At 44.5% G+C, this 27,154-nt stretch overlaps 1 protein-coding gene across 3 annotated transcripts in view; it reads right to left on the bottom strand.

Moving 5' to 3' along the window:
* Nucleotides 1-25,908, bottom strand: part of LOC147617340 (uncharacterized) — a 60,912-nt gene extending 35,004 nt beyond the window's left edge. For 2 of the 3 annotated variants that reach the window (XR_015262410.1, XM_086776983.1), the window contains exons 1-2: nt 25,774-25,908; nt 25,429-25,615 (exon numbers count right to left, since the gene is read on the bottom strand). Coding sequence is in view for 2 of the 3 variants with exons in the window: in XM_086776983.1 (XP_086633109.1) it covers nt 25,429-25,479 (51 nt within the window). In the remaining variant the exon portion in view is untranslated. Of the gene's footprint in view, nt 1-25,428; nt 25,627-25,773 lie in introns of those variants that run through there. The other variant, XM_086776984.1, reaches the window with a different exon arrangement.
* Nucleotides 25,909-27,154: the final 1,246 nt, after the last annotated feature.

Below are 27,154 nucleotides of genomic sequence, written 5' to 3'. Positions count from 1 at the left end.
CGTTAGGCCTGGCCCCCTCGCCAGTTCGCCATTTCACACCCACCCTTGCTCAGGCCCCCAAGGCAGCAACATAACTCTCTCTCTCTCTCTCTCCTCCCTGCCTGTGGGAAGGACTGCAGAGTGATTTGGAGGAATGGCCCCGAGTCTCCAAGAGAAACTCGAGGCCCTCGAGATGGCAATGAAGGCACTAATCAAGGAGAACAAGAAGACATCCGATTCCAACCTCAATGAGGTGGAAAACAAACTACACAGGCACATCATAGCTCTCGAAGCACGGGTCACGAACCTCGAACAAGAGAGCACGGCACTCAAGGAGGAGGTGAGTGCACTGAAAGTGGAAATGGTAGCCATCAAGAATGCTGAGAAGGAAGAAGGGGAGATCAATGGCAACACTCTCACAGCCATCAAAGAAGAGATCTCCAAGGAGATCACAAAGGACATGGAGGGAAAGCTCGAAGCCAAGCAGTCAGGATGGATCGAGGTGGTAAAGAAGAACATCCGTAAAGAAGTGAGGGAGGAGACTCAAAGGGAAGAAAACCAAATCATTCACAACACCATTGAGGAGGAGAAGATGAGGCATGCCCGCCGCCTCAACATTCGAGTCACAGGTATAGCCGAGACACCCGACTCCACTCCCGAGAAAGATGGACAACTTCTATGCATGAAGCTCGGCTACAAGGAAGAGCACCTTCTCACAAGCAGCATCACAAACAGCCCGGTACTCTGCCTCTGTCCTCGACAAGGAAAAGATGGTTGTCTCTTACTGCTCCGTAAAACTGCTCCTGGGCCTGAAGTAGATATCCTCGTGTCCGGATCTCCTCCCCAAACTGAGTCACTCCAACCGTGGAGTCTGACTCCATCCAACAATCCCCCTCCTATGTACAAGAGTCCATGATCCTTCGCATGCCGCAGAAACCACAGGAAACGCAATCCTGCCTCCCAAAGAGTCATCCGCAACCATGAGCTCAACTGCCTCATCAGGAAGCTCCCGTCCAATCTGGTGTCCATCAACCAGATCAGCAAGGGAGAAGCAAAGAGTGGCTATTAGTCCAAGGTTGATTTTGGACAGCCATCAAACAAAGGCAAAACTGATGGAGAGCCCATCCCCTCCACTCATTGCATACAACCAACTGCTTCATGTTAGAAGTCATCTCCTGTCCAGTTTTATACACCAGGGCCTTTGTTGTGGGTGTGCCCGCCCTTATGAGGTGTTTTATCATTTTTCCCCACTCTCCGTATTTTTCCCCTATTTTTCTCATTTTTTTTTGAGGCTTGGGAGTGCTGCCAGAGGGTGCCAAGAGCAGTACAGTGCTGGCCGACTGGGTGTTTATCAGTCGTGGACACTCTTGCTGCTGGCCGACTGTTTTTGATCAGAATCATGGGCAACTAGAGCGTGATCACTACCATGTGCCATGGAAGACTTATTCTTCCGTGTTTGTTTCTCTTGTGATAGCAAACCAACCAACTCCTCAAACAATAGGGGTTGAGGGTTGCCCCTCAATGACAAGGTGAGAGAAGTGTGGAAGTTCACGTACAACTCTGGCAATGAATTCAATGTCTTGGATACAAGTTCTTTTTCCCGTACGACTTCATCTATATGAAGCAACTGCTCTTCTCTAAGATCCTAAAGCTTAGTGAGATGATCAGCCATTCTGTGATGTTCTTTCATGTCCAAGTTTTCAAGCTCTTTCTTCAAAAAGACAACTCTGCCCTCATTCTTGACCTTATACATGGTCTCTACGACTTCCCATGCACGCTCTGACGTTTTACATGACCGAATGTGTGCGATAATCGATCTCTTCACTGATGAAGAGATCAGTGCCATGGCCTAGGCATCATGTGCATCCCACCTTTTCTGCTCCGGAGTAGCAACTATAGGCTACATAGCCTACTAAGCACCTCGGCCCGGGGTAGCAGGTGCAATGTCTGCAGGACGAGGTTCATCCCCGCTCACATAACCCCACAGACTTCTAGCCACAATAAGATTTTTGACCATAAAGCTCCAAAGTGAATAGTTGGTGCCATCCAACTTATCCTCCTAAGTGAGTACACCAATTACATTGGTTGCATTTTGTGCCATAATGATTGTATGCACAAACTGCAAGTAGACTAGAAACAACTGTAGGCAAAAACCAAAAGCACTGCTACGCTATGCCAGGCAACCTGGAAGTTCCTGTGCAAAGATTTGTCCACAAAAATGTAAATAGAGGCTGTAATCTCCTTCCAATGTGTTGATTTTGTGCCCAAATGACACCAAGCTTACAACCCTATATTAAATGCTTGCAATGGAGCACTAATGTGGCTCCCAAATAGAAAAGCCCCAAAATTTTCAAACTGTAAAGTATGAAAATTACCTGTATCAATCTGTAACCATAGTACCACTTATACAAGAGCTTGTATAGATGCAAATGAGTATTTAACACTCCACTATTGCAAGAAATGCCACGTCAGCAAAAGCTACAAGTACACCCAATCTATTGTAAGACTGTATGGACAGAAACAAAAGCTGTATAACAAGGTCCAAGACAACTATAGAGAGCTGGGCGAGCACAAATCTCCAAGTGATTCCCTAATTACGATTGGATGAGCTTTATGTCAATGAGAAGAAATCGGAATTTTATTTATATGAGGTTTACCACCCCGGATATATAATCGCTATTGTCAAGACATCCGATTAGACCTTGCAAAGGTGGTAGAAATCCTTAATTGGGAGATTTTGGAAACGACATATGGCATTTGGTCGTTTGTGGGTATTTGCGAAGCATATTGTGATAAAGTTGCACAATACGGAAGCAAAACATAGGAGAGAGGGAGAGCAAAGGAGAGAGAGACATCAGACAATGAACATCATGTTATGTAGCAAGAGGCTTTTACAATGGCAATACTAGCCAACACATGGTGTAGAACACATAGAGGCATACGATCGTCAGTGGGCTGCCCTACAGCAGCAAGTGATGGCGACATGTTTTTCTACGATCTTTCTTTAGATTCTTTTCTCTCCAAGATGTCTAGGTTGTGTACCGGACTTTGTGTACTTGCGAGGTTCGGATGCACGTGTTTTGTTCTATCTCAGTTTTGGACCAGCCTGTTATGAGGTATGTGTTTGTTTTTTCACATGCAAGGAACATGCAAGATAGAGTTTAACAATAAAAGCACAGTGTTGTACCGTGTTATGCAAGTACACATGTTTGGTCTGGAGTACACGAGAGTTTTTACTCCAAGAACTTTACGGACACACACACACACGAGAGTCATGGATTTGTACCATGCAAGACAGACCTAATACCCTATAGATATTGGAATGACCATTGTTTTCGTTGTTGGACTTTGATAGGTAAGACTTATCTACATATGTAGGATTGAGGAATAGTTGACCACACATTGCCACTGTGGCTACACGGATATTTGATAGAGGGCATCTACATTAAGTTACCTGTTGGGATTCATTGTCAGATTGCATGACAAGACAACTATGCAATAATATCCAATATTTATCTTTTCACCCTTACATTCCTTAAGGTTTTGATGGTTTCAATAAGAAAAATGCAAATAATAAAAGAAAATCTCCCAAAAATGAGTAAATGCTCACATAAGATGAAGAGTTACTTTTTTTTGCTCCGGAGTGAGACCATACATAGTCTCTCAATTTGAAGGGACGCTTCTTGGTAGTGTTATTTTCAGTCTTTGGACCATTTTTATCTTGGTTTTGGTCCTTTTTAGGTGGCTGTCCATTATTTAGCAAGTTTTGGACAACCCTCTCTTTGCCTTGAAATGAGGGTTTAGCCTTCTTAGATCGACTCAATTTGAGTTCCAATTGCTCGGTGGCAGTGGCGACTTCGATTAATTGGTGTAAGGTGTGACCAAGATACATTTGTAGTCCCGCTTTGTACACGGGTTGCAATCCTGATTGAAACCTTCTCTTTCTTTCCGCCTTAGTGACATGCATAAATGGAGACACCTCCAAAAGTACTTTCCAAAACTTTTGTACATATGCATTCACTGATTCCCCTTCATTTTGCTTCACCCAATCCCACTTCATTGTTATCTCATTCAATGCATTGGGAGGCAAGAATTGAGCATAGAACCTCTCCTTGAACTCTTCCCATGATCTAACAGGATTCGGTGAGAGCTTCTCTGTGAGCCACGAATGGGCAGCTGTGCCTTTCATGAACATGCTTACATGTCGGATCATAGATTTCGGAGTGAAATCCTCATCACTGAAAGCAATATCAAACTGGGCAATAAAAGCAAGTGCCTTTGATGCATCATATTTCCCATGATATGCATCAAACTTCACAGATTTGTCTCCGGTTTTGAAGTCACGAGACTTTGATGCATGTGCTTGCATCTCAATATGTTTTCCTCCATGTTTGTCCATTGGGAAAGCCCCTCTGACTGTGATTATGACTGACATCATTTTAGGACCAAAAGGTGATGCATAAGGCATAGATACATGTGTCCTATAAGCATGAGGCATGGCTGGCCCCTCAACGTGCATTGATACATTTTTAGCCATAGCTTCTTCCCCATGAGCACACTCGAAGGCATGAGTGGCATGAGAGATACGCGGAATACTTGCACGAACAGAAAATTGCAGTCCATGTTGCATGTGTTGTGCATACACATTTTCAACTGCAATGGCATTTGACATACATTTTGACCACTACCATAAAGATTGTATTCTTCACGGGCTACATAAGGTATTTTTGCATGGCGTGAAGTCACTGATTGTTTCTCTCCCATTGCATGGAGATTCATCCTCTTAGACATAAGTTCTTGTTCGAGCACTTGTGGGGATTCTAAGACATGTGGGATGGTTGCCTTTTTTGCATAGGCATCCTCGGTATGAGCCAAGTATCCACGTGCTACATCCCTCGGTTGCATGTGCAACTCTTGAGCAATCATAACCATTGCATGATCCATATAAGATTATGCTTTCTTGGCCTTCAAACGGTCATGTACCAATGGATTCTCGCGACGGTAGAGATTCAATTCTTGTTGTTGTGCATGGAGAAGAGCCTGCATACGAGTAAGTTCAGCTCTCAAGACTATGGACTCTTCTTCTTGCATCTTCTCTTTGCTACGAGACAGTTGTCCCACATATTCATATTCCCTATTGTACACCACATGAGTTTGCTCATCCTGTAAAGCATTGGAGGCATGCATTTCATTGTCCTTGCCTCTTGTGTTAGCATCTCCAACATTCATTGTATGGCTATCTATAATGTTCCAAGTGTAGAGATAGCTAGTGTTCACGGTGATCGTCTCTCACGATGGAAGTGAAAGAGAACCATATGCTCTGATACCAATGTAACTTGGTTAAACACAATGCTAATCAATACACTTAAATACACTAAGATTTGATGGACACTTGCTTAAATACAAGAAGTAATTTGTTGAATTGACAAGAGACATACAATGAGCCGGAACGGTCGGCCCCTTCCTCAAATAAAGTATATTGATCTTGGGAGAATCAAGTACATAGTGTCATGGGCATTTCTGACGAGATTTCCATACCAATGCATATGAATACACTATTGCAAACAAGTGGTTGTCGATGTAGACTTGCAATCCACACTATCCTCTCAAGTGTCCATGTTCCCTACCATCTGCTCTCTATTGTTCCACCAACACATGGTAGCTATAATCTGCAAGAGAGCACATAGGACAAGAGAACACTACACAGGGTATGTGATCTTGTAATCCGGTTTTTCCCTCCTGCTACTTACTTCCATATTTAAGCATTAAAGCTCACCAATTGCAAGTAGAGTCCATGATGACAGCGGAAGTCTTTGCGATAGAAGTCCTTGGAGTGAAGAGATCTTTGATTTGTCGCATTTCTTCGCGACAAAAGTTTTCAAGAGAATGAAGGGAACCTTGGGAAAGCTTTCCCTATGGTTCAACTTGAGAAAGGAGGGCTGAAATTAGGGTTTTCAGCAAAAAGACCAAAAATTACAGCAATAAAGAGAGCTGTTTTGCTGAATTTTAGTCATTGGGAGTGTGTAGAAGAGTGATTATCATGTGGAAACGCTCTTGGAAGCTTGTGATACACCTTAGCAAGGTTGGAAATGGAGTTGGGAAGGAGAAAGTGCAGAAAATGCAGCCCAACAGCCCTCATGAAGGAGGCCTAGAGGGAGGAGGAGGAGGAGTGAGGTGGTGAGTTGTCCAGTGTAGGTGGCAAGCAGGTGCTTTGTGGAGCAAGCTAGAGTGGATACATGGTTGGTTACTCCCTCTGTACAAAGGGGATAAGGTCTGGGCGATGGACATTGGGTTCTGTCCACCTCGCGACATCAGTGTGTGTGAACACCGGGCTGGTCATAATTTATAAGTGAGTTTTGGTCGCCCAAAACTCACTGAAGTGTGTACACACTCACTTATAAATTAGTGCTAACTCCTAAGGCTAGGTTTATGACCAATACTTACCACCTGTCACATGCCACATAACCATGTCAGCAGACAGTTTCACACGCACGGTTCGTGGGCAGGCGTCCCCTTACCCGGAACTACACATTGGTCAAGCAAGCATGAAAACAGCATGCAATTTCAATTGCAAGCAAGCACATAAAGATGCTATGCAATGCAACATTGGTATGGACAATCCCCGTTCATGAGACTATACCAAAATAGACGTGCTCCAAGCAAGTACACGAGGTACCAGACCCAATGGAACACCAATCCACCAAGCATTTCCGGGCATGTACACAGAGACACGAGTCCCAACGGAAAGCCAAGTCCACAGTATCACATGAGTTCAATCCCCGGCATATACAATTGCCATGGACACCAATCCAATGTACATACATGATGGGAAAGCACGGGTGGACCAATTGGATGGCTAAATGGTGACACAAAACATTGCGCTCTTGGTCCAAATACGCCCTTGGAACTTGCCAATAGACGGCTGCAAGGGAAAACCATGTCCATGTGCAACTCCTCCTTTGTCTAAAAACCCTCAAAACCTCGAGGTTTTTTTCATCATCATACTCTGTTTTTAGGTGGCTTTTATATATTTTTTTTTAAATATTCATAATTAATAGAAATATTGACTTTTCGAAACCTCGAGGCCGAGGGACGGAACCTTTTGAAACAAAACCTCAAAAACCTCGAAACGAAAAAAAACCTTGAAATGTTTATTGTGATTATGATTTGAACACTACACAACCAATCTCCAACACACTTCTCCAACAAACTTCGACACCACGGAAGGAAAGGACGGATTAGCCCCCTCTGAGAACCGAGGTAGAGTGGGACTGGACTGTAGCAAACAAGCCTACAAATCTTACCGGAAAGCACCCATGAAGTAGGTAGATCGAGCGAAGAAGGGGCGGGTTGAAGATGCCACCAGTCGGGGGTGCTCCACACTCGAAGAAGACCACCAACTGCTGACCAGGACTGAAAACACAGCCCACACACCACCAACAACTGGAGAAGATGGAGAAAGGACTGAAGAAGATGGAGAAAGGAGAGAAAAACGCTGCCACCCACCAAAACGTAGCTGCAATGCTGAAAACAAGGTACCCAAGGGAAGACGCAGCCACAGATCTGAAAACGCAGCCACATGGATGGAAACACAGTAGAAACACAGCCACGAGTAGATGAAGAAAACGCAGCTGCCTGTGAAGAAGCACAACCGTATGCTATAGATGCAAGAAAACGCAGGCCACCTCTTCTAGCAAAAAATGCCAAGTTTAGCAAATGAGGGAACGAGATGTGGATGCTAGCCCTGAGGCTATTGATACCATGATAAAGTTGGAAGCAGAACATAGGAGAGAGGGAGAACAAAGGAGAGAGGGAGACATCAGACAATGAACATCATGTTATGGAGCAAGAGGCTTTTACAATGGCAATACCAACCAACAAATGGTGTAGAACATGTGCCTGTCAAATAGGTTAGATGATGAACATGTGACTAGAGGAGGTCCCTTTATATAGTGGTGCTGGGAAGTTGGCCGATTGCCCCTAGGAGCTGGCCGACCGCTGATGACCTGCTAAATAGGAGAAAAATGCATAAATATCCAATAAATGGGCACATCCCCAATACAGTGAGATGCGCAATTTCTAACATATTGTATCCACATTAACAAGTTTTTTGACGTCTCGGTAGCTCTTACTTGCTTAAAGGTGTCAAGACTCGAAGGCAACGGATAAAGATGACCCCCCCGGAGTTTACAGGCTTTCAAGGACCTTAAGGTTGCATTATCTAAGGCTATGTTAACGTTAGCCTCCTGGGATGATCCATTTTAAGTGATCATCGATACGAGTAGCATCGATATTGGGGCGGTCTTGCAACAGAATGGTCATCCAGTAGCTAACATGTCTTGTAAGCTGATCCCTATAGAGAAGAACTACTCGGTTTATGACCGGGAACTCCTCGCAATGATATAGGCCCTGAAGCATTCTTTATGGGCGCGGCTTTGAGGTTTGCAGAGATCACTAGGCTTTGCGTTGGCTTCAGACAATGCCAAGCGCAAATTGGAGTGACTATCAACACCGTTGGGGTCAGATTTTCTAGTAGTTTGGTGGAATGATTGAGTATCTTTCGAGCAAGACTAACCCAGTGTGGTTGATACCTTGAGCAGGAAAGGAACCGTGTCCCATGTCCAATCCACACGAATGAAATTCGTTGGTATAGGACTAGATGAAATGAAGCACAAGTATGTGGATTCCGTGGAATTCCGTACTCAGTGTGGGAATAGGCTTTGGACGCCATAGGCATGCCATTTCTTGATACACGATGGTTGTTTTTTCTACAAAGATCAACTTTGCATATTGAAACAATTCCAGGCAACTCTTCTCCATGATGCCGTTACTGGTGGTCATAGGGGCATGAACTTGGCTTTGGAGAAGTTAGAGCGGCAGTTCTATTGGCCCAGAATGAGGTGACACGTGTTCGCTCATGTGTAACACTATTTGGTTTGTCAAAAAGTGGAAGCTCCTTGTGGGAAGAAGATAGGGTTGTTACAATCTTTGAAGGCACTCTATGCGCATGTGTAGTGCTACATGTGAACATATACTTACCAGGGGCACTTTTTATCCTACAGGTTTTTTCCCTTGGACATTTGGTGTGTGTCACTAGCTTGGACATTTCCCGGTATGAAAGGGGTCTGGTGGACTCCAGGATGCCTAAATATTTGGAAAGTACAAGCTTTGGGAATGGGGGATTATCCTAGAATACAAAGGACCACACTCCTAAAATTTAGGAGAGTTGCTATTTTTGGTCCGACTCCGATGGAAATTCTGTTCGCGTCATTACATTTGGAATTGAGCAGATACCAAGAGTTGGCAAAGTTCCTATGACAGAATGTCTACCAGTTGGGATATTTTTAGAGATAAAGTTTATGGAAGGACCCATCTCTTAGATTGGGACATGTGGCAAGAAAGTGGACCAAAGTGAGATAAGTGGCCTAACACTTGTTAAAAATGGATCAAAGTGAGACAAGTGGCCTCACACTTGTCACTTCAGCTATTGTGTGGCTCTCCACTTGTCATTGTAGCCTTCTCTTGCCATTTTAGCTCATGGGAGGCCCAAATCTATAAATTGAAGCCCTCTCTCTTCATTAATGGAGGCTCTCTTGCTGCACACTAGCCTCTACCACCGTTACAGGCTGCCCCAATGATGGCTACTCTCTTTCTCTCTCTCTTGAAGGCTGCCCATGAAGAATACCGACTGTTGGGGACTGTTTTGGAGGCTTCCATCGCGAAGAAATACTGAAGGCAAGGGTATTTAATCATTTATTATGATTTCTAGCCATTGTACTTGTTGTACCAGTCCTTGTACTTGTTGTACTTGTTGCACCACCCATTGTACAGGCTGTACCAGCTTTTGTACTTGTTGTACCAACCATTGTACTAACTGTACTAGTCATTGTACATGCTGTATCAACATTTGTACTTGTTGTACCAACATTTGTACTTGTACTTGTTATACCAACCATCGTACCAACTATACTAGCCACTGTATCTGTTGTACCAGCCATTGTACTTGTTGTACCAGCCATTGTACCTGCTGCACTGACTAAATGGAGAGCCGTACTTACTGTACCAGCTCTATTGCATGAGAACCCGTGGTTTTTGGGGAAGAATCAGTACCCACACGGAGGTATATGGATTATATTGTTTGATCGGCATTTCTACAGCCTATGTTCCGGCTTAGTAGCCTCGTGTTGGGCTATGTTATGGCATTTGTATATGGATAATCCGGCATCTCTCGTAGGGAGAGTAAGGCCCTCAAAGCTTGTACATGAAATTATTCTCCTTGGGTAATAAAATACTCCAAGGGGGGGGGGGGGGGGTCGGCCCATTCCGGCCTCTATGTGGTGTCACACGTGCAAGCTCCAATTTTCAGCATTTGTGGATGTTTTGTCCAGCTTTTATGTTTAAATTTTTTAATATGCATTGATGGTATCGACAAGTGTGTCAAAGGCCCTAGTCCCCTGGGCACCGCCCACCGCCTGCGAGTTACATTGGTATCAGAGCATAGGCTTTGTCATGGCCCTATGAAAATGGAGCAGGACAAGTGTGGGCATGGTGGTTGCAGAGTCAGAATATTTTATGATTCACATGGGGGGTGCCCGGACAGTGTTTAAGATGTGTGGACATCCCTAGGTGTGAAGGGGGGAACTAGAAACATTAAGTTTTAATGTTTATTGGAGTTTGCCCCTAGGCCTTAGTGGCCCTAGGAACTTATTAAAGTTTGGGGCCCTAGGGATTAAATTGGGGAGGAGTTTTCTCTCTCTTCTCTCTCTCTCTTCCCTTTTTGGGAGTCGTGGAGTAAAAGAGGAGTTTTCCTTCATGCGCATGAGGACAAGCGTGGAAAAGCTCTAGAGGAGGAAGGCGGCTGTTTTTCTGTGTGCTGCTGCTGATTTTCTGAGTGTAGATCAGCCGTACAGCACTGTACGGCCAGATCTGTGTAAGCACTCTCTTTCTCTCTCTAGTACAGGCGGCGGGTCTTCTTCTCTCTGCTCGATTCTCTGCGCACAGGGTCTGGACAGACTGTACCAGCAGGTACAACAGCCAGTACAACACTGTACGGCTGCCGTACAGTGTACGGACAGCCAGGTACAGCAAGTACAGTTGCTGCAGAGGTGGTGCAAACAGGTGCTGGACAGACTGTTTACTCAGATTCAGGCAGGTACAAGAGTGGACAGCCGGCTGTCTGTGCAAGTACAACTCCTGGCACGTATCCCGAGGCGGTACAGACGGGTACAGTGCTGATTTTCAGATCTGTAATTTTCAAGGACAGCATAAGAGTGAACATCAGGAGAAGGATACAGGCAAGAACAAGCACACGTGTGAAGCAGGGTTGTGGATACAAGTGCCTGCAAGTACAAATTGGTGCTGTTGCTTCCTCCAGTGTTGTTTCACGAGCTGAACTTGGTAAGCTCTGTTTCTGTTCATCTATCTCTCTTTCTATTGCTTGATGTCTGTTGCAGATATGTGTTATCTGGCCCCTTGTGAGAGGAGGGGTATGGCAGATTGACAAGGGATTAAGACAGAGATTGGACAGCACATGTATGTTTGAGCTGAGAAGATGTATCATGCACTTGAGTTTTGCCAGATGTATGCCCATGGCTGGCCTGCTTAGTGATCTTGGCTGATCAGAGGGAGGCACAGTGTGTTGTTTGAAGACACAGATCTGTGTGCATAGATCCTCTGTGCTGAGAAGGATTTGTGGGCCGTCAGATTGGACTTACAGGTGTAAACTCTTGGCTGGTCTTTGTGTTGTACTCAGCCATACATATTATTATTTTTTTTAATTGAATAAAGAAATACCGCAAGGGGCGCCAAGCTTTGGGGCCAACAGGTGTCGCTGTGTTTTCAGATTTGGGCACTCTAGCTCCAATCTGTGTTTTGTTTCTCATCTAGACTACAAGTGGACGGGTGATTGCTCCTACCGCACTCTGGTTTTCTATCAGAGGCCGGTTTCAAGGTTCCGTTGCCGGGACCAATCATCAACTTTCTGAAGGGGGTGAGCTCGTGGTTGCTTTGGAGAAAGCCATCGCTGAAAATTCAGCAATCATGTCTGATACAGAGGAAGAGTACTTCTATCATGAAGAAGAAGAGCAAGAGACTTCTCCTGAAAGAGATGTATCAAAGGATATTTTTGCAGGAGAACAGGCTGCAGATGTTGAGCCTTATGAGGATGTAACACAGTCAGAAGATGTGCATAGTAAAGAGGATGATGATGCTCGGTTCAAAGATCGCCTGGCTAGTGTTATGGATACTTTTATGCAGCTCACACAGAGCGAGAGATTTGCTGAATTTTTGAGATCCCGCACAGAGCCCCAGAAAAAGAAGAAGAAGGTTCGTTCGAAGAATCTTCCTCAAGGTCATAGTGGTGCCATCCCACAGGAACCATCTTTTGGCCAGTTTCCGAATATGCAGCATGCTTATGGAGCAAACTCTCAGAGTTCCTTCTATGGACAGCCACCTATTCCTCAGCAGAACATGCATCCAGGTTATTTTGGTGGTGGCTCGGTGTTTCAATCCATGACTGGGGGTTATCCTCAGGGAGGCATGGGTATGTATGGGCCTTTTGGAGCCAATTTTCAGCCTGGCATGCAGGGGAATATGTATGGTGGTATGCAGTCCGGTATGGCTGGAAATATGTTTGCAGGCATGCAACCTGGGATGCAAGGCAATATGTTTGGTGGCATGCAGCCAGGTATGCATAATGGAATGTATGGAAACATGGCTGGAATGTATGGTATGCCTGGCATGGGAACGGGAAATGTTGACCCAATGATGGGTATGAATGTTGGGGGCAGCAATCTCACGAAACCACTTCCATATGATAATCTAACGCCTATGGGAAAGGCGAAGGATTACAAGGAAGGAGGAGCTGCAGTGAAGTTTGACACTTTCAGTGGGGCCAAGGATAAATTGAAGGCACTTACCTTTTTACAGCAGTTTGATGCTGCTTTTTCTGGTGGGAATTACACAGAGTCCTCAAAGGTGAGGAAAGCTGCCACTTTTCTCAAGGGCAATGCTTTGCAGTGGTGGTCAACTCTTCTTTTGCAGGGCATAGCACCCACTACATGGGTCCAATTTAAACAGGTTTTCTCTTTCGTATGGCTCACATCTACATTTGAGGTGGATGTTATGACCGCATGGCACAAGCTGGATGCTTCAAAGTGTGATAGTTTGGAGGACTATAACAAGAAGTTTTGGGAAGCTCTACTCCCAGTGACTTCCTATCGTGCCGTGCCATTATCTGAGCAGGTTGAGAAATATTGTTGTGGGCTGCCCAAGGAGGTATGAGATTACTGTATAAAGACGAGTAACGAACATGTCACAGATGATTGAAAATGCTATGACAGCTAATGCGTTACTCACAGGTGGTTCATCTGGATTTAAAGGCAGTAAGAAATTGAGCAGGAAAGCTGAAAAATTTGGGCATGCTTCTCGTGATGCTAAAGGGTCTTCAGAGACAAAGTATAAGAAGTTGCCAATGCCCAAAAGGACTTCTGAGGAAAGACAGGCTTTGAGAGATGCTCAAAAGTGTTTCTACTATACTGAAGAGGGGCATATGTCATTCAATTGTCCCAAAAGAACGTCCAAAAAGGACCCTGACAATAAAGGAGAGCCCAAGCCAAAGAAACCAAAGCCTTCTGCAGGCTTAGTTCTTGATCTTGTGGGGGAGCAGCTAAGTGGTGAAGCTACAGAGTTGTGCAGGGCATGGGGCAAAGTGAGAGATCAGAATGCTTTGATCTTCTTTGACACAGGTGCTAGAGCCAACTTCATTTCACCAGATTTGGCTAGCCGATTGGGGATTCGCGCAGAGGAGATGGGGCCGTTACATGAGGCAAATATGGCTTGTCCAGGGTATGCAAAACCCGTTACTCCTATCATTGGGAAGCTTCGGCTTCATTTGCAGGGTTATGTGGACAGCGAGGAGTTCTTCATCATGCCTTTGGATGGCTGTGATGTTTTGTTGGGGATGCCATGGTGCCACAGGGTACATGCGGTGGTGGATACTTACAATAGGAAAATTACTCTGACTCATAGAGAAAAAGAGCATGTATTGGATGTAAAACTCAAAGGGGAATCTGTTCCTATTGTATCCGCTTCGGCGATTTCATCAGTAATGAAAAAGCATCTTTCCGCGTACTTGATTTATGTAAAGGATGCACAAGATGATGAGTCTAAGTCTAATTTGTCAATGTTAGATAAGGACAGGGCTGATTTCTTAAGTGGGTTTCAAGACTGTTTTTCCGAGTCATTGCCAGGAGAATTACCTCCTGAGAGGCCAGAAGATCATGCCATAGATCTGATTCCTGGTAGTACTCCACCGAATAGACCGCCGTATCGTGTTAGTGCAGCCCAACAAGAAGAGATTATGAGTCAGGTGCAAGAGCTATTGAATAAGGGGTTGATTCAGCCTAGCTCATCACCCTTTTGCTCACCTGTGCTCTTAGTGCAGAAGAAGGATGGTTCTTGGCGCATGTGTATTGATTACAGGGCGCTGAACAAGAATACCATCAAGAATCGATTCCCCATACCGAGGATCGATGACATCTTGGACCGCTTACAGGGCTCCACAGTTTTTAGTCGTATTGACTTGAAAAGCGGGTATCATCAGATACGCATTAGACCCGAGGATGTGCATAAGACAGCATTCCGAACCACATTTGGGTTGTATGAGTTCTTGGTTATGCCCTTTGGTTTGACGAATGCGCCTGCCACATTTAACAGAATGATGGACAGGATTTTCAGGCCTCATAGAGAGTTTGTGGGCACATTCTTTGATGATATGATTGTGCATTCACGAACTGAGGAAGAGCATAGAAGGCATTTGGCCATTGTGTTTGCAGAACTCAGAAACCATAGATTGGTGGTTAATGGCAAGAAGAGTGAGTTTTTCTTGCAGGAGATACATTTCTTGGGGCATATTGTGTCTGGTCATGGAGTCCGTATGGATCCAGCCAAGGTGGAAGCAATACTTAATTGGCCAGCTTTGAGGACCGTGCATGATGTACGTAGCTTTCTAGGATTGTGTTCCTATTACAGGCGTTACATACGGCACTTTGCTGAAATTGCTTCGCCTCTTCATGCTTTGACGAAGAAAGCAACTCCGTTTAGATGGGCTGATCGGGAAATTACAGCATTCAAAAAGCTCAAAGAAAAGCTTACTTCGGACCCAATATTGGTGTTACCGGACCTCCGAAAGGCTTTTGTTGTCCAGTGTGATGCATGTGGAAGTAGCATTGGTGCAGTTCTCATGCAAGAGGGACATGTGATAGCCTATGAGAGTAGAGTTTTGCAAGATGCCGAGAAGCATTTACAGGTGTATGCGAAAGAGATGTTGGCTGTAATTCACGCTCTTTCTACATGGAAACACTACTTGCTTGGGGCTGATTTTACTGTGCAGACAGATCATCAGACCTTGCGTTATTTCCTCACGCAGACTAAGCTTTCAGAGAAGCATATGCGTTGGGCAAACTTTTTGTCAATGTTTCACTGCCAGATTGTGCATGTGGAAGGCAAAAAGAATGTAGTGGCAGATGCTTTGTCACGCAAGCCACAGGTCTCTGCAGTTTCACTTGCTTATCATCATGAGCTTGATGAAATGAAAGAGCAGTATGCCCATGATGAGGATTTTGAAAGGTTGTATGATCAGATGTCTGAGGGTCAACGGCATGAGCATTACACTCTCAGAGATGGGTTTTTATTGATGCATGGCAGACTGTGTGTTACCAGGCCATTGCGACTCAAGGTTATGATTGAAAGTCATGCTCCACCGTATGCAGGTCATAGAGGTATTGACGCCACGGTCAAAGCAGTGGAGACTTTCTTTTATTGGCCAACCTTGAGAAGAGATGTTGATGCCTTTGTGAGGCAATGCATCGTATGTCAGAAGGTAAAGTTTGACCGTCAGAAGACACCAGGGTTATTACAGCCTTTACCTATTCCGGATAGACCTTGGGAGAGCATTGCCATGGATTTTGTATTTGATCTTCCACGGACACAAATGGGAAATGATGGCATCTGGACTATCATATGCAGGTTCAGTAAGCAGGCTCATTTCATTCCCGTGAGGAAGACAATTAAAGTGGATCATATGGTGAAGTTGTTCATGGCGAACATCTTCAAGTATCATGGCTTGCCTACGTCTATCATTAGTGACCGTGATCCACGGATGACGAGTTTGTTTTGGAGAGGGTTATTTGACAACATGGGTACAACTCTCAAGTTTTCATCGTCATTTCATCCACAGACAGATGGTCAGTCAGAAGAGACTAACTCTACAGTGTTGGATCTTCTCAAGTGTTATGTGTCAAAGCACAAGCAACAATGGGAAAAGTATCTTCCTTTGGTGGAGTTTGCATATAACAACACTGTACATAGCTCGACAGGCAAGGCGCCTTTTGAGATTGTAGAAGGAGGGAAGAAGGTTCCACCCATTTTGCATACAAAGTTCAAGAACTATTCACCGATGGACGCGAAGTGGATGGAGGAAGGTGACTTAACAGATTCACCTCAGGTTTTGCAGCTTTATCTCGATGCCTTTGAGTTAGAGCCGACTCTTATTGTGGCTCATTCAGGTTCAGCAGAGCATGGGTCTGGAGCATTACCTGATGCTCAAGAGGGGGGTAGCACCTCCACTCCCTTGATACAGACAGGCTCAGATGACATCTAGAGGTCGCTTGGTGCAGATCTTATCTTACCCGAAGGTACTGAGGCTAACAGTACATCTCTTTATGGGACTTCTATGATATATATGTACTAGTCACATGGAGATTGTTGTGGATATGTATGGTTCACAGTGGTATACAACTTGGACTATTACTATGCCATTGGTTTGCAGTGAATATTGATACATGTGTATGGCTCAGAGAGATTGGGACGCTGATCTTGCCATATTGTATATTTCACTTTGGATATTTTGATGCATCACCAGAATGCAATCGAGGACGCTTGCCATCTTTCAAGAGGGGGGTATGTCATGGCCCTGTGAAAATGGAGCAGGACAAGTGTGGGCATGGTGGTTGCAGAGTCAGAATATTTTATGATTCACATGGGGGGTGCCCGGACAGTGTTTAAGATGTGTGGACATCCCTAGGTGTGAAGGGGGGAACTAGAAACATTAAGTTTTAATGTTTATTGGAGTTTGCCCCTAGGCCTTAGTGGCCCTAGGAACTTATTAAAGTTTGGGGCCCTAGGGATTAAATTGGGGAGGAGTTTTCTCTCTCTTCTCTCTCTCTCTTCCCTTTTTGGGAGTCGTGGAGTAAAAGAGGAGTTTTCCTTCATGCGCATGAGGACAAGCGTGGAAAAGCTCTAGAGGAGGAAGGCGGCTGTTTTTCTGTGTGCTGCTGCTGATTTTCTGAGTGTAGATCAGCCGTACAGCACTGTACGGCCAGATCTGTGTAAGCACTCTCTTTCTCTCTCTAGTACAGGCGGCGGGTCTTCTTCTCTCTGCTCGATTCTCTGCGCACAGGGTCTGGACAGACTGTACCAGCAGGTACAACAGCCAGTACAACACTGTACGGCTGCCGTACAGTGTACGGACAGCCAGGTACAGCAAGTACAGTTGCTGCAGAGGTGGTGCAAACAGGTGCTGGACAGACTGTTTACTCAGATTCAGGCAGGTACAAGAGTGGACAGCCGGCTGTCTGTGCAAGTACAACTCCTGGCACGTATCCCGAGGCGGTACAGACGGGTACAGTGCTGATTTTCAGATCTGTAATTTTCAAGGACAGCATAAGAGTGAACATCAGGAGAAGGATACAGGCAAGAACAAGCACACGTGTGAAGCAGGGTTGTGGATACAAGTGCCTGCAAGTACAGATTGGTGCTGTTGCTTCCTCCAGTGTTGTTTCACGAGCTGAACTTGGTAAGCTCTGTTTCTGTTCATCTATCTCTCTTTCTATTGCTTGATGTTTGTTGCAGATATGTGTTATCTGGCCCCTTGTGAGAGGAGGGGTATGGCAGATTGACAAGGGATTAAGACAGAGATTGGACAGCACATGTATGTTTGAGCTGAGAAGATGTATCATGCACTTGAGTTTTGCCAGATGTATGCCCATGGCTGGCCTGCTTAGTGATCTTGGCTGATCAGAGGGAGGCACAGTGTGTTGTTTGAAGACACAGATCTGTGTGCATAGATCCTCTGTGCTGAGAAGGATTTGTGGGCCGTCAGATTGGACTTACAGGTGTAAACTCTTGGCTGGTCTTTGTGTTGTACTCAGCCATACATATTATTTTTTTTTTTAATTGAATAAAGAAATACCGCAAGGGGCGCCAAGCTTTGGGGCCAACAGGTGTCGCTGTGTTTTCAGATTTGGGCACTCTAGCTCCAATCTGTGTTTTGTTTCTCATCTAGACTACAAGTGGACGGGTGATTGCTCCTACCGCACTCTGGTTTTCTATCAGAGGCCGGTTTCAGGCGTCCTTGGAAGCAAAGGCTTCCTTTTATCAATTGTCACATGCACTCTGCACTCAGTGCAGAGTGCATGGTGACAAGATGGCTCATCATCAGAAGTGCAACAGTTGTACAGTTTTAGAACCCAATAGGATGATAATTGTCGTTCGCCGTGACCCCATTGTACATCCTCAGTCCAGGATAAGTCAGGCACGAGCTACGTAGGTCATTCCTCAGCCTTAGCGGGTCAGTCAGTCAGTCAGTCAAGTCCCTTAACCCACTTGGAGAGAATCATTCATGCATGTAGAGTCAGTAGAAGCCTTAGGGTTTGCATCAAAAAGCACTCTGCATCCTGCATAATATGCATTCATATGCCTGTGCATCATTTAGAACATCCCACAAGTCTTAGGGAATTTACTAGTATTTTTTCCGTATTTAATAGTATTTATTTAGCATTATTTGCATTATTGGGCATTTATAAATATAAACTTTATTAAATGACCAACCTCCAGTTAGTATAAATAGGCTTGCATAGAGCTTAGTTATTCATTTGTACAGAGGCCAAGAGGTTCATTGTTCATCTCACCATGCATGTGGATTCATGTTGGGATTGTGAGAGGGCAATTCAATGAACACTCCACCATATACGTGGATTCGTGTTGCGATTGTGGAGTGAGTGTTTCATTGTTTCCACACCATGCTTATTGATCAGAGTTGGGATTGTATGGGAGAACATGGGAACTGTTGGGATAGGGAGAAAGGATTGCCAGAACTATGGAGATCCAACTTTTCTGTCACCATGGTTTGTGCTCTTGAATGGCACCAGTGTGTGTGCATAGCACATGTTTCTGTGCGAGGCACTAGTTTCTTGTGCATGGCACTTATTTAAGTGTCTTAGCACCTGGTTCGTGATTTTCAGTGGCATATGATTATCTCATTGATATTGGTGATTGAGACACAATTGGCTCTTGTGCCTGTGTCTAGCATATCTTCCATGGAATTCTCGCCCATTTATTTTGGGACATGATTTTGATATTGGTATTATGGAGACTTATTTAGTCTCACCCATTTCTTTGGGACATGGATTCTTTCGTTATATTGGATTTTTGAGACTGTCTCGTCTCGCCCACTTGATGGGACATGAGAATATATGGCTTGAAGCTTAAAGTTGCGGACAACTTTTAAGAAGCTGGGGAGGATGTCACTAGCCTGGACATTTCTGAGTATGAAAGGGGTCTCGTGGACTCCAGGATGCCTAAATATTTGGAAAGTACAAGCTTTGGGAATGGGGGATTATCCTAGAATACAAAGGACCACACTCCTAAAATTTAGGAGAGTTGCTATTTTTGGTCTGACTTCGATGGAAATTCTATTCGCGTCATTACATTTGGATCAAAGTGAGACAAGTGGCCTCACACTTGTCACATCAGCTATTGTGTTGCTCTCCACTTGTCATTGTAGCCTTCTCTTGCCATTTTAGCTCATGGGAGGCCCAAATCTATAAATTGGAGCCCTCTCTCTTCATTAATGGAGGCTCTCTTGCTGCACACTAGCCTCTACCACCGTTATAGGCTGCCCCAATGATGGCTACTCTCTTTCTCTCTCTCTTGAAGGCTGCCCATGAAGAATACCGGCTGTTGGGGACTGTTTTGGAGGCTTCCATCGCGAAGAAATGCTGAAGGCAAGGGTATTTAATCATTTATTATGATTTCTAGCCATTGTACTTGTACCAGTCCTTGTACTTGCTGTACTTGTTGTACCACCCATTGTACCGGTTGTACCAGCTTCTGTACTACCAACCATTGTACCTGCTGTACTAGTCACTATACATGCTGTACCAGCATTTGTACTTACTGCACGTGCTGTACTAGCCATCGTACCTACTGCAGCCATCGTACCGACTGTACTAGCCACTGTATCGGCTGTACCAGCCATTGTACCTGTTGTACCGACTGAATGGAGAGTTGTACTTGCTGTACCAGCTCTATTGCATGAAGACTCGTGGTTTTTGGGAAAGAATCAGGACCCACATGGAGGTATATGGATTATATTGTTGGCTCGGCATGTCTACAGCCTATGTTCCGGCTTGGTAGCCTCGTGTTGGGCTATGTTATGGCATTTGCATATACATAATATCAGCAAAGGGTCCAGGTAGGTACTGGGGATGTGGATTAAGGCCAGCCATGCTTGAGGACAACTGAGGCCCTCAAAGCTCGTACATGAAATAATTCTCCTTGGGTAATAAAATACTCCAAGGGGGGGGGGGGGGGTCGGCCCTGTGGTGTCACAGGTGCAAGCTCCAATTTTCAGCATTTGTGGATGTTTTGTCTAGCTTTTATGTTTCAATGTTTTAATATGCATTGATGGTATCAACAAGTGTGTCAAAGGCCCTAGTCCACGGCACCCGTCGCGAGTTATAGTGTGACAAGACACCTAGACTAAGTTTATTATTATCACTTGTACTTGTCTATTTGATTATTATTGATTGAACATACGTGCAAGCTGTTCTCTTAGTTTTGGCCATTTTAGGGTTTTTGCAGATTTTAGGTTTTTAGTTTGTTTTAGGGTTTCTGCTTTGAATCTATCCAACCCTTCATACAGGGGACACTATAGGACATCTTGGAACTGCGCATCTGGTTAAAATCTGAAAACCCTAATTTCAAGCCTGTACGACTTGCTTGTACAACTGTACGATGCTTTCCAGTACTTTTTCGACGTCAATGTCATAATGCTCTTTTGCAGCTGAAAAAATTAGTATGTCATCCAAAAAGATAAAGACACTTTTCTATGAAGTCCCTGAAAACCCACATTATGGCCGACAAGATCATCAGCACATTAACAAGGAATTAAGAAAAGCACACAAGAGTCGTGGGAAGCATGGATGCATTATGTTATTTGGTCCTTTTTACTTATGAGAGAGGCCCCCTTTACAAGGTGTGTGATATGCTGCCACCACACATGCCAAATTTCAAGGCATGAGCCAAGTGTCCCTAAGAGGTGTCACCTTTACATATCATTGCTTACGTAAGACCCTCAAAGGGGTTGTTCCCACGTATACATGGACCTACACACTACCAACTGTTCACACACACTAGACCGCTTTATTTAAGCCCTAGTTCACACACAAACACCTAGCATCTTTTTATTTACTAACCCATTACACATTTTCACTATTGTGAATGTGAATATTCAATCCCCTCCATAGTGGTAATGTGGTAATGGCATGTATGTGCAGAGTCATGTCCCAAATGACAAGAAGCCCAAGACTCGTCGAAAAGCCTTGAACTTTACTCTTGGATGCTCTTTCTCCTTTCCCCTTGAAGCTTGGCCCACCGCAGCTTAGATGTCATCTGTAAAGAATGACTGTCCACCATCGGCTTCATCTTCATACTTGGTTGTGGCAGCTGATCTATACTCATCTCTACAAGGATCTTCTCTTTTGAAGTTCCTTTGTGTATCTGCACCACTGCAAGCATGTGCTCTTTCCTACCACAAAATGTGTACCCAAAAGATACAAGAAGATATGCTCTGCATGTGGCCAATGGTATGATGATAGGAACTACTACTTATGGACACCATGTGCCCTAAATGCTACACTACCATGCATACTAGATTTCCTTACTGCAACTTCTTGGTGTATACAAGAAGAGCCCCCCTATGATGAGAGCTTCAAAAACACTTAGTGCGGATTACACAAGACCTAGAATGTCTTTACAACACCGGGAATGTGTAAGGTACACCGAGAGTGTGCCAATTGTACCAAAAATATATTGGATTTAAGATGTCGGCAACTGAAATGCACCAAGGTCTAGATGTGCACTTAATTGAGCTTCATTGCTCTAGAAGATGAGTACATGGCTGCTCCGAAATGTGTGGTTTACTAGCACTGAGAAGTGTGCTATACAACACCAAGATTGCACTAAAACAATAGTGCCTGGGATGCTCTTACTCCACTAATTTCCCCTTATAACCAAGAATCCCCAAAACGCACCAAGAACCTGATATATGCAAAAAGACCCAAAATTGTGTTTACCTCTGTGTGGACAAGATGCTGTCTAGATCTTCCTCTTTTCTCTTCTTTTATTCTCACCACAAAGTCATAAAGATACTCAGCCTTTGAATAACTAGCACTCCCCACCTTGTGGCTGTGTAGGCGGCAGAAGACACTCACGATCCAGAGAAGAGTGCAAGCCTGTAGACGGCAACAGCACCTTTGCTTATCTGCAAAAGATTACCACGCGACAGCTGCACTTGTTATGCACACCGTATTCCTTGCAGGCCAGATGCAGATGCTTAGGAGGTGGCTAGGCTTTTCGTCTGGGAGTTATCCTACTTCCGAAGAGGATCATCTCAAACAAGGATATGAAATTCACTACAAGTTTTTGGAGAGCCAGCAGCTCAAGTATCTCCTCAAGTTCAAGGACTACCCGATCCACAATTTGCAGACAAGTCTCGCCCGTTGTTGAGAGCTTATAAAGAGACGATGCAGCTAAGGACAGCTACAATGCAAGTAAAGGAGAATGTGACACAAGTAAAGGAGAATGTGACACACTAACGAGCATGTAGAGCATAGCCGGACATCAAAAAGCAACCAACTGTCAGAGTCGGACAACCCATGTGACACATGGCAATGATGACATGGTACTGATGATGTCGCATTGATGACATGGCAATCGGGTACAAGTGGCAGACAGCAATACTATTGACCGACTAGGAGCATTGGTGCATATATATACTGTTGGAACGCACAGCGGAAAATGAGACAACTGATGTGAGAAACAAAACACAGAAGTGTAGAGAGAGAGAGAGAGAGAGAGAGAGAGAGAGAAGCTGTATAAACTCTACTATATACACAAAGATCCGGTACAAAAGAGTGTGAGGGACAAGGGTGGTATTTATACCACCCTACAGTGCTGGTCGGCCAGGTCAAAAACAGCCGTTAGCCTGCTCAGCTTGTCCACAACTGTGTAAAAAACAGTTGGCCAGCATATACATAGTTGGCCAGTAGAGGACATCAGTCAGCCAGCAACAGAGAGAGTCGGCCAGCACACGACAGCCTCCCACGACCCAAAAAAAGGCAGAAAAACACAGAAATTTGAGAAAACTCCTAGGCGGGCACACCCACAACAAAGGCCCTCACTGAGTAATATGTACAGACAGGAGATGACTACTAACATATACATGGGTAGCCAAATCGTCATATTCATCTGCACTCCTCAGTGTTGGACTTCCCACAGTATTTCTCTGTAGGCGAAGTGCTAGCCAAGAGTGTACAGTAGTTCACAAGGCTGTGATTTGACATCTGCATTCTCAACCACATCTGGTACTTGAATTTCAGTATATTACTTCTTTCTTGTACATAATACAGAGCTGTAGTTTAGGACACTTTTGTGTGCTATATCTTTCGTTCTGCCACACCCTTCTTTCTATCTTTGGAAAACCCTAGCACATAGGAACAAGTGTTCTAGAGTTACTATTGTGGGGCCTGCTCAAAAGAGCGTGTCCCATTCAAGAGGTTGGGCAAAGGGGCAGTGGTGGGGGCTGGATAACAAGATGGTGGAACTCCAAGACGGCACCTAGATAGTGTGCCGGCTACCCACTGCCACAGCAATCACAGGAGGAGCAATGCAATGTGACCCATCTCTGGGCAGATAAAGGACAAGGTTGGTAAACCTGAAAACATGATCTACTACAATAAATGGAAACCATCTAGCTGCAGGTTGGTGAGGAGTCAGGAGAGGTTCTCGCAAGAGAGAATGAGTGCTAAAAGGGTAAAGAGTCCTGCCACTCGAGCAGCGGTAACAAGTTCTGCCACTCAAGAATGATTGCTAAAAGGGTAAAGAGTCCTGCCACTCGCGCAGCAGTAACGTCCAAGGAGACTCATGGCCAATGGGAGCGTGCGACTGTCAAAATATTTCTTAGGCAGGCCTGGGAAGCAAACCATGACTGGCAAGTCATTCGTACCAGCTCACAGGTCACCAGTCTGAAAGAAGCCAGGTTTCTACTTGATGAAGTACACATGGGTGCCCTGGGAGTGGATGCCAACAATATGCCCTGGCTCACCAACAAGGCCAGCTTGCAAGAGATCTCGAATATGATACAAGCAGACAATGAACTTACGGACCAAGCTAATGGCCTCCGAGAGGCTATCGAAGAGGACAAGAGTAGCAAACACTTGCCTTTGCTCCTCTGCCAAAGTGGACTGCTGAACTGTCTTAAATTCCATGGCTTCATGGATGCCTGAGAGCTCTACTGATATGCCCCTGGACTGGGATCAAATGAGGAATGAGAGAAGTGAAAGGGCCTTTATATATGGCACAATTGCCCCCTTCTGATAATTGGCCTGCTCGACCAACTTCTGTGCAGACATCAACTTCAAGCCGTTACAAAATTGTGCAAGGTTTGCACATATACAACTGCCTAGACTTACCCAAGCCTACCTTGATGATGGCTAGTGTCATGTGTGTGGACTAGAGCTCACGTCAGTGCACAGTGCACATCACTACCAAAAAACTTGCACCTAAAGAATGACCATCTATTCACATGGCAACCTAAGTGCAAGGTGCAAGTGACAACTCGTCAACAACATACATGGCCTCATCAATAGCTTATCAAAAACATAAACAAATAGAGAGAGCACAATTAATGACAAGCATAACCTCATTAACACCATTCAACATGTGCACATCTTCATCAATGGCATCATTGACACACATGACCTCATCAACAGCATACACTATCAATGGCCTCACAAATGGCATGCATGGCCTCATCAACTACATACACAGCTTCATCAATAGCATCATCAACAAAATGCATGGCCTTGTTAAGCCTAATGAACAGCAGACATGGCTTAATGGCATCTTCGACTGCACCCTACAAGCCTTGTCAATGGCAAACACTGTCATCAAAGACATAAATGGCCTCACAAACACCATACAGCAACACGCACGGTCTTGTGCATACGAGATGAATTCCGATTAGATGGCCGGCATACATTTGCATCTAGTTTTCTAGAACAGAGTATATAAGACAACATAACATACTGCACTGAAAGAGAATCGTACCACAAGCTTCCTGTTTCCCAAGGTCACGGGCGTGTTGCTGGCAAGCGACATGTCTGGAGGCTTCTGGAAGCTTCAGCACAATCTTGCCTTCTCTCTTTTCTCTTGTTCCTCTCTTCTCTCTTATCTCTCTCCTCTTCCCTCTCTCTCACACACACAGGCCTTCTCCTCTTTCTCACTCCCTCGCTGCCTGCACACAAACACACTCACATTTCACCTCTTTTGCCGAGTCTAGCCTTTGTCCAGCAGCAGTGCAGGGAGGCTAGCCAAGCAAACAAAATCCATCACAAATACTGTTGTTGTTGCTGACGACGACGACGACAACGGTGGCGATGGGGCGAGACAAACCATCGCGTCCATGTTCGGCGAGCTCTGAGAGAAAGCACGCTGCACGTGCAAAATCGAGAATGCTTCTTTGAAGTTTGAGCAGAGCTCTAGGTTCAGCACAATGATCTCATTTATGCCTCTAGCTTCTTCTCGATAATATTATATTTATATACTAGTGTAGCGAGACCCGTACGCTAACATTAAAAAAGATAACTTTGTTAAGAAGGCATCACCAATCACGTACATTGAAATCACTTAAGACACAAAGATGACACGAGAAGCACCCGGTTCATACCTTTATGGCCTTGATAGAGAATCCTGTTAGAATGAGACTTGATGCAAAGATCTAGACCAAGAAAGAGTTCATGAAGGAACAGACTCCTACACGGTGCACTACTGAGGCTCTTCAGGTGATGACTGGCTTGCAACTGGGATATCACATTTCTTGGGAGCATTCATCTTTTGTTTCCGAGGAGAAGAGGTGGAATCAGATCTGTAGTTTACTTAATAATAGTGGGATTTCAAAGGATATGTATGGCTTTTGTAAAGGTAGACTCTTATATATGTTTCTGCACAGTTTATAAAACATAATTATAATTATGTTCCCCAAAAAAACAAAATCAGTGAATTGAATTTGACATGTAAGATGTCAAATTTGGCATGTAAGATGTCAAAAAAACGAAATCAGTGAATTTGACATGTAAGATGTCGTAGCACACTTTGCATACATATACAAAATTTGCATTTTTTCTACCTCTCTCTCTCTCTCTCTCTCTCTCTCTCTCTCTCTCTCTCAGTCCACATAATTCTCTCTTTCCAATAGAGAGACATTCAACTTTTTTTCTCAGGTGCATCTCTCTCTCTCTCCCTCCCTCTCTCTACCTTTCTCTCTCTCAGCCCAAACACACCTGCACATACAAACTCTCTCTCTCTCTCTCTCTCTCTCTCTCTCTCTCTCTCTCTCTTTTGTGATCTCTAATATAGACATGCATCTTTCTCTCTTAGGCACATCTCTCTCTCTCTCTCTCTCTCTCTCTCTCTCTCTCTCTCTCTCTCTCTCTCTCCCTCCACACGATTCTCTCTCTCCAATACAAAGATATTTTACTTTCTCTCTTTCTCTCTCTCCCTCCCTCCCTCTACCTTTCTCTCTCATGCACATCTCTCTCTCTCTCTCTCTCTCTCTCTCTCTCTCTCTCTCTCTCTATTTATCTATCTCTCTTTTCTCTCTCTATCACTCATACACACACACCAGTGAACTTGTATGATGAAAATTTTTGAGAAATATAATCAAGCTATTTTAATCACTTGAAATAGCTTGTAGTGTATTTGCAAACTTCGTTGTAATAATTTTGCAAGATAAAAATTTAAGGATAAAATGATAAATTACTTAACATAAACTACA

The sequence above is a fragment of the Cibotium barometz genome, chromosome 37, assembly GCF_041138505.1.
Source record: "Cibotium barometz isolate CiBa-2024 chromosome 37, ASM4113850v1, whole genome shotgun sequence".
In the NCBI taxonomy this organism is placed as follows: Eukaryota; Viridiplantae; Streptophyta; class Polypodiopsida; order Cyatheales; family Cibotiaceae; genus Cibotium; species Cibotium barometz.
Note: the sequence above shows the minus strand (reverse complement) of the source record. Positions and strands in the feature narration are given on the sequence as shown.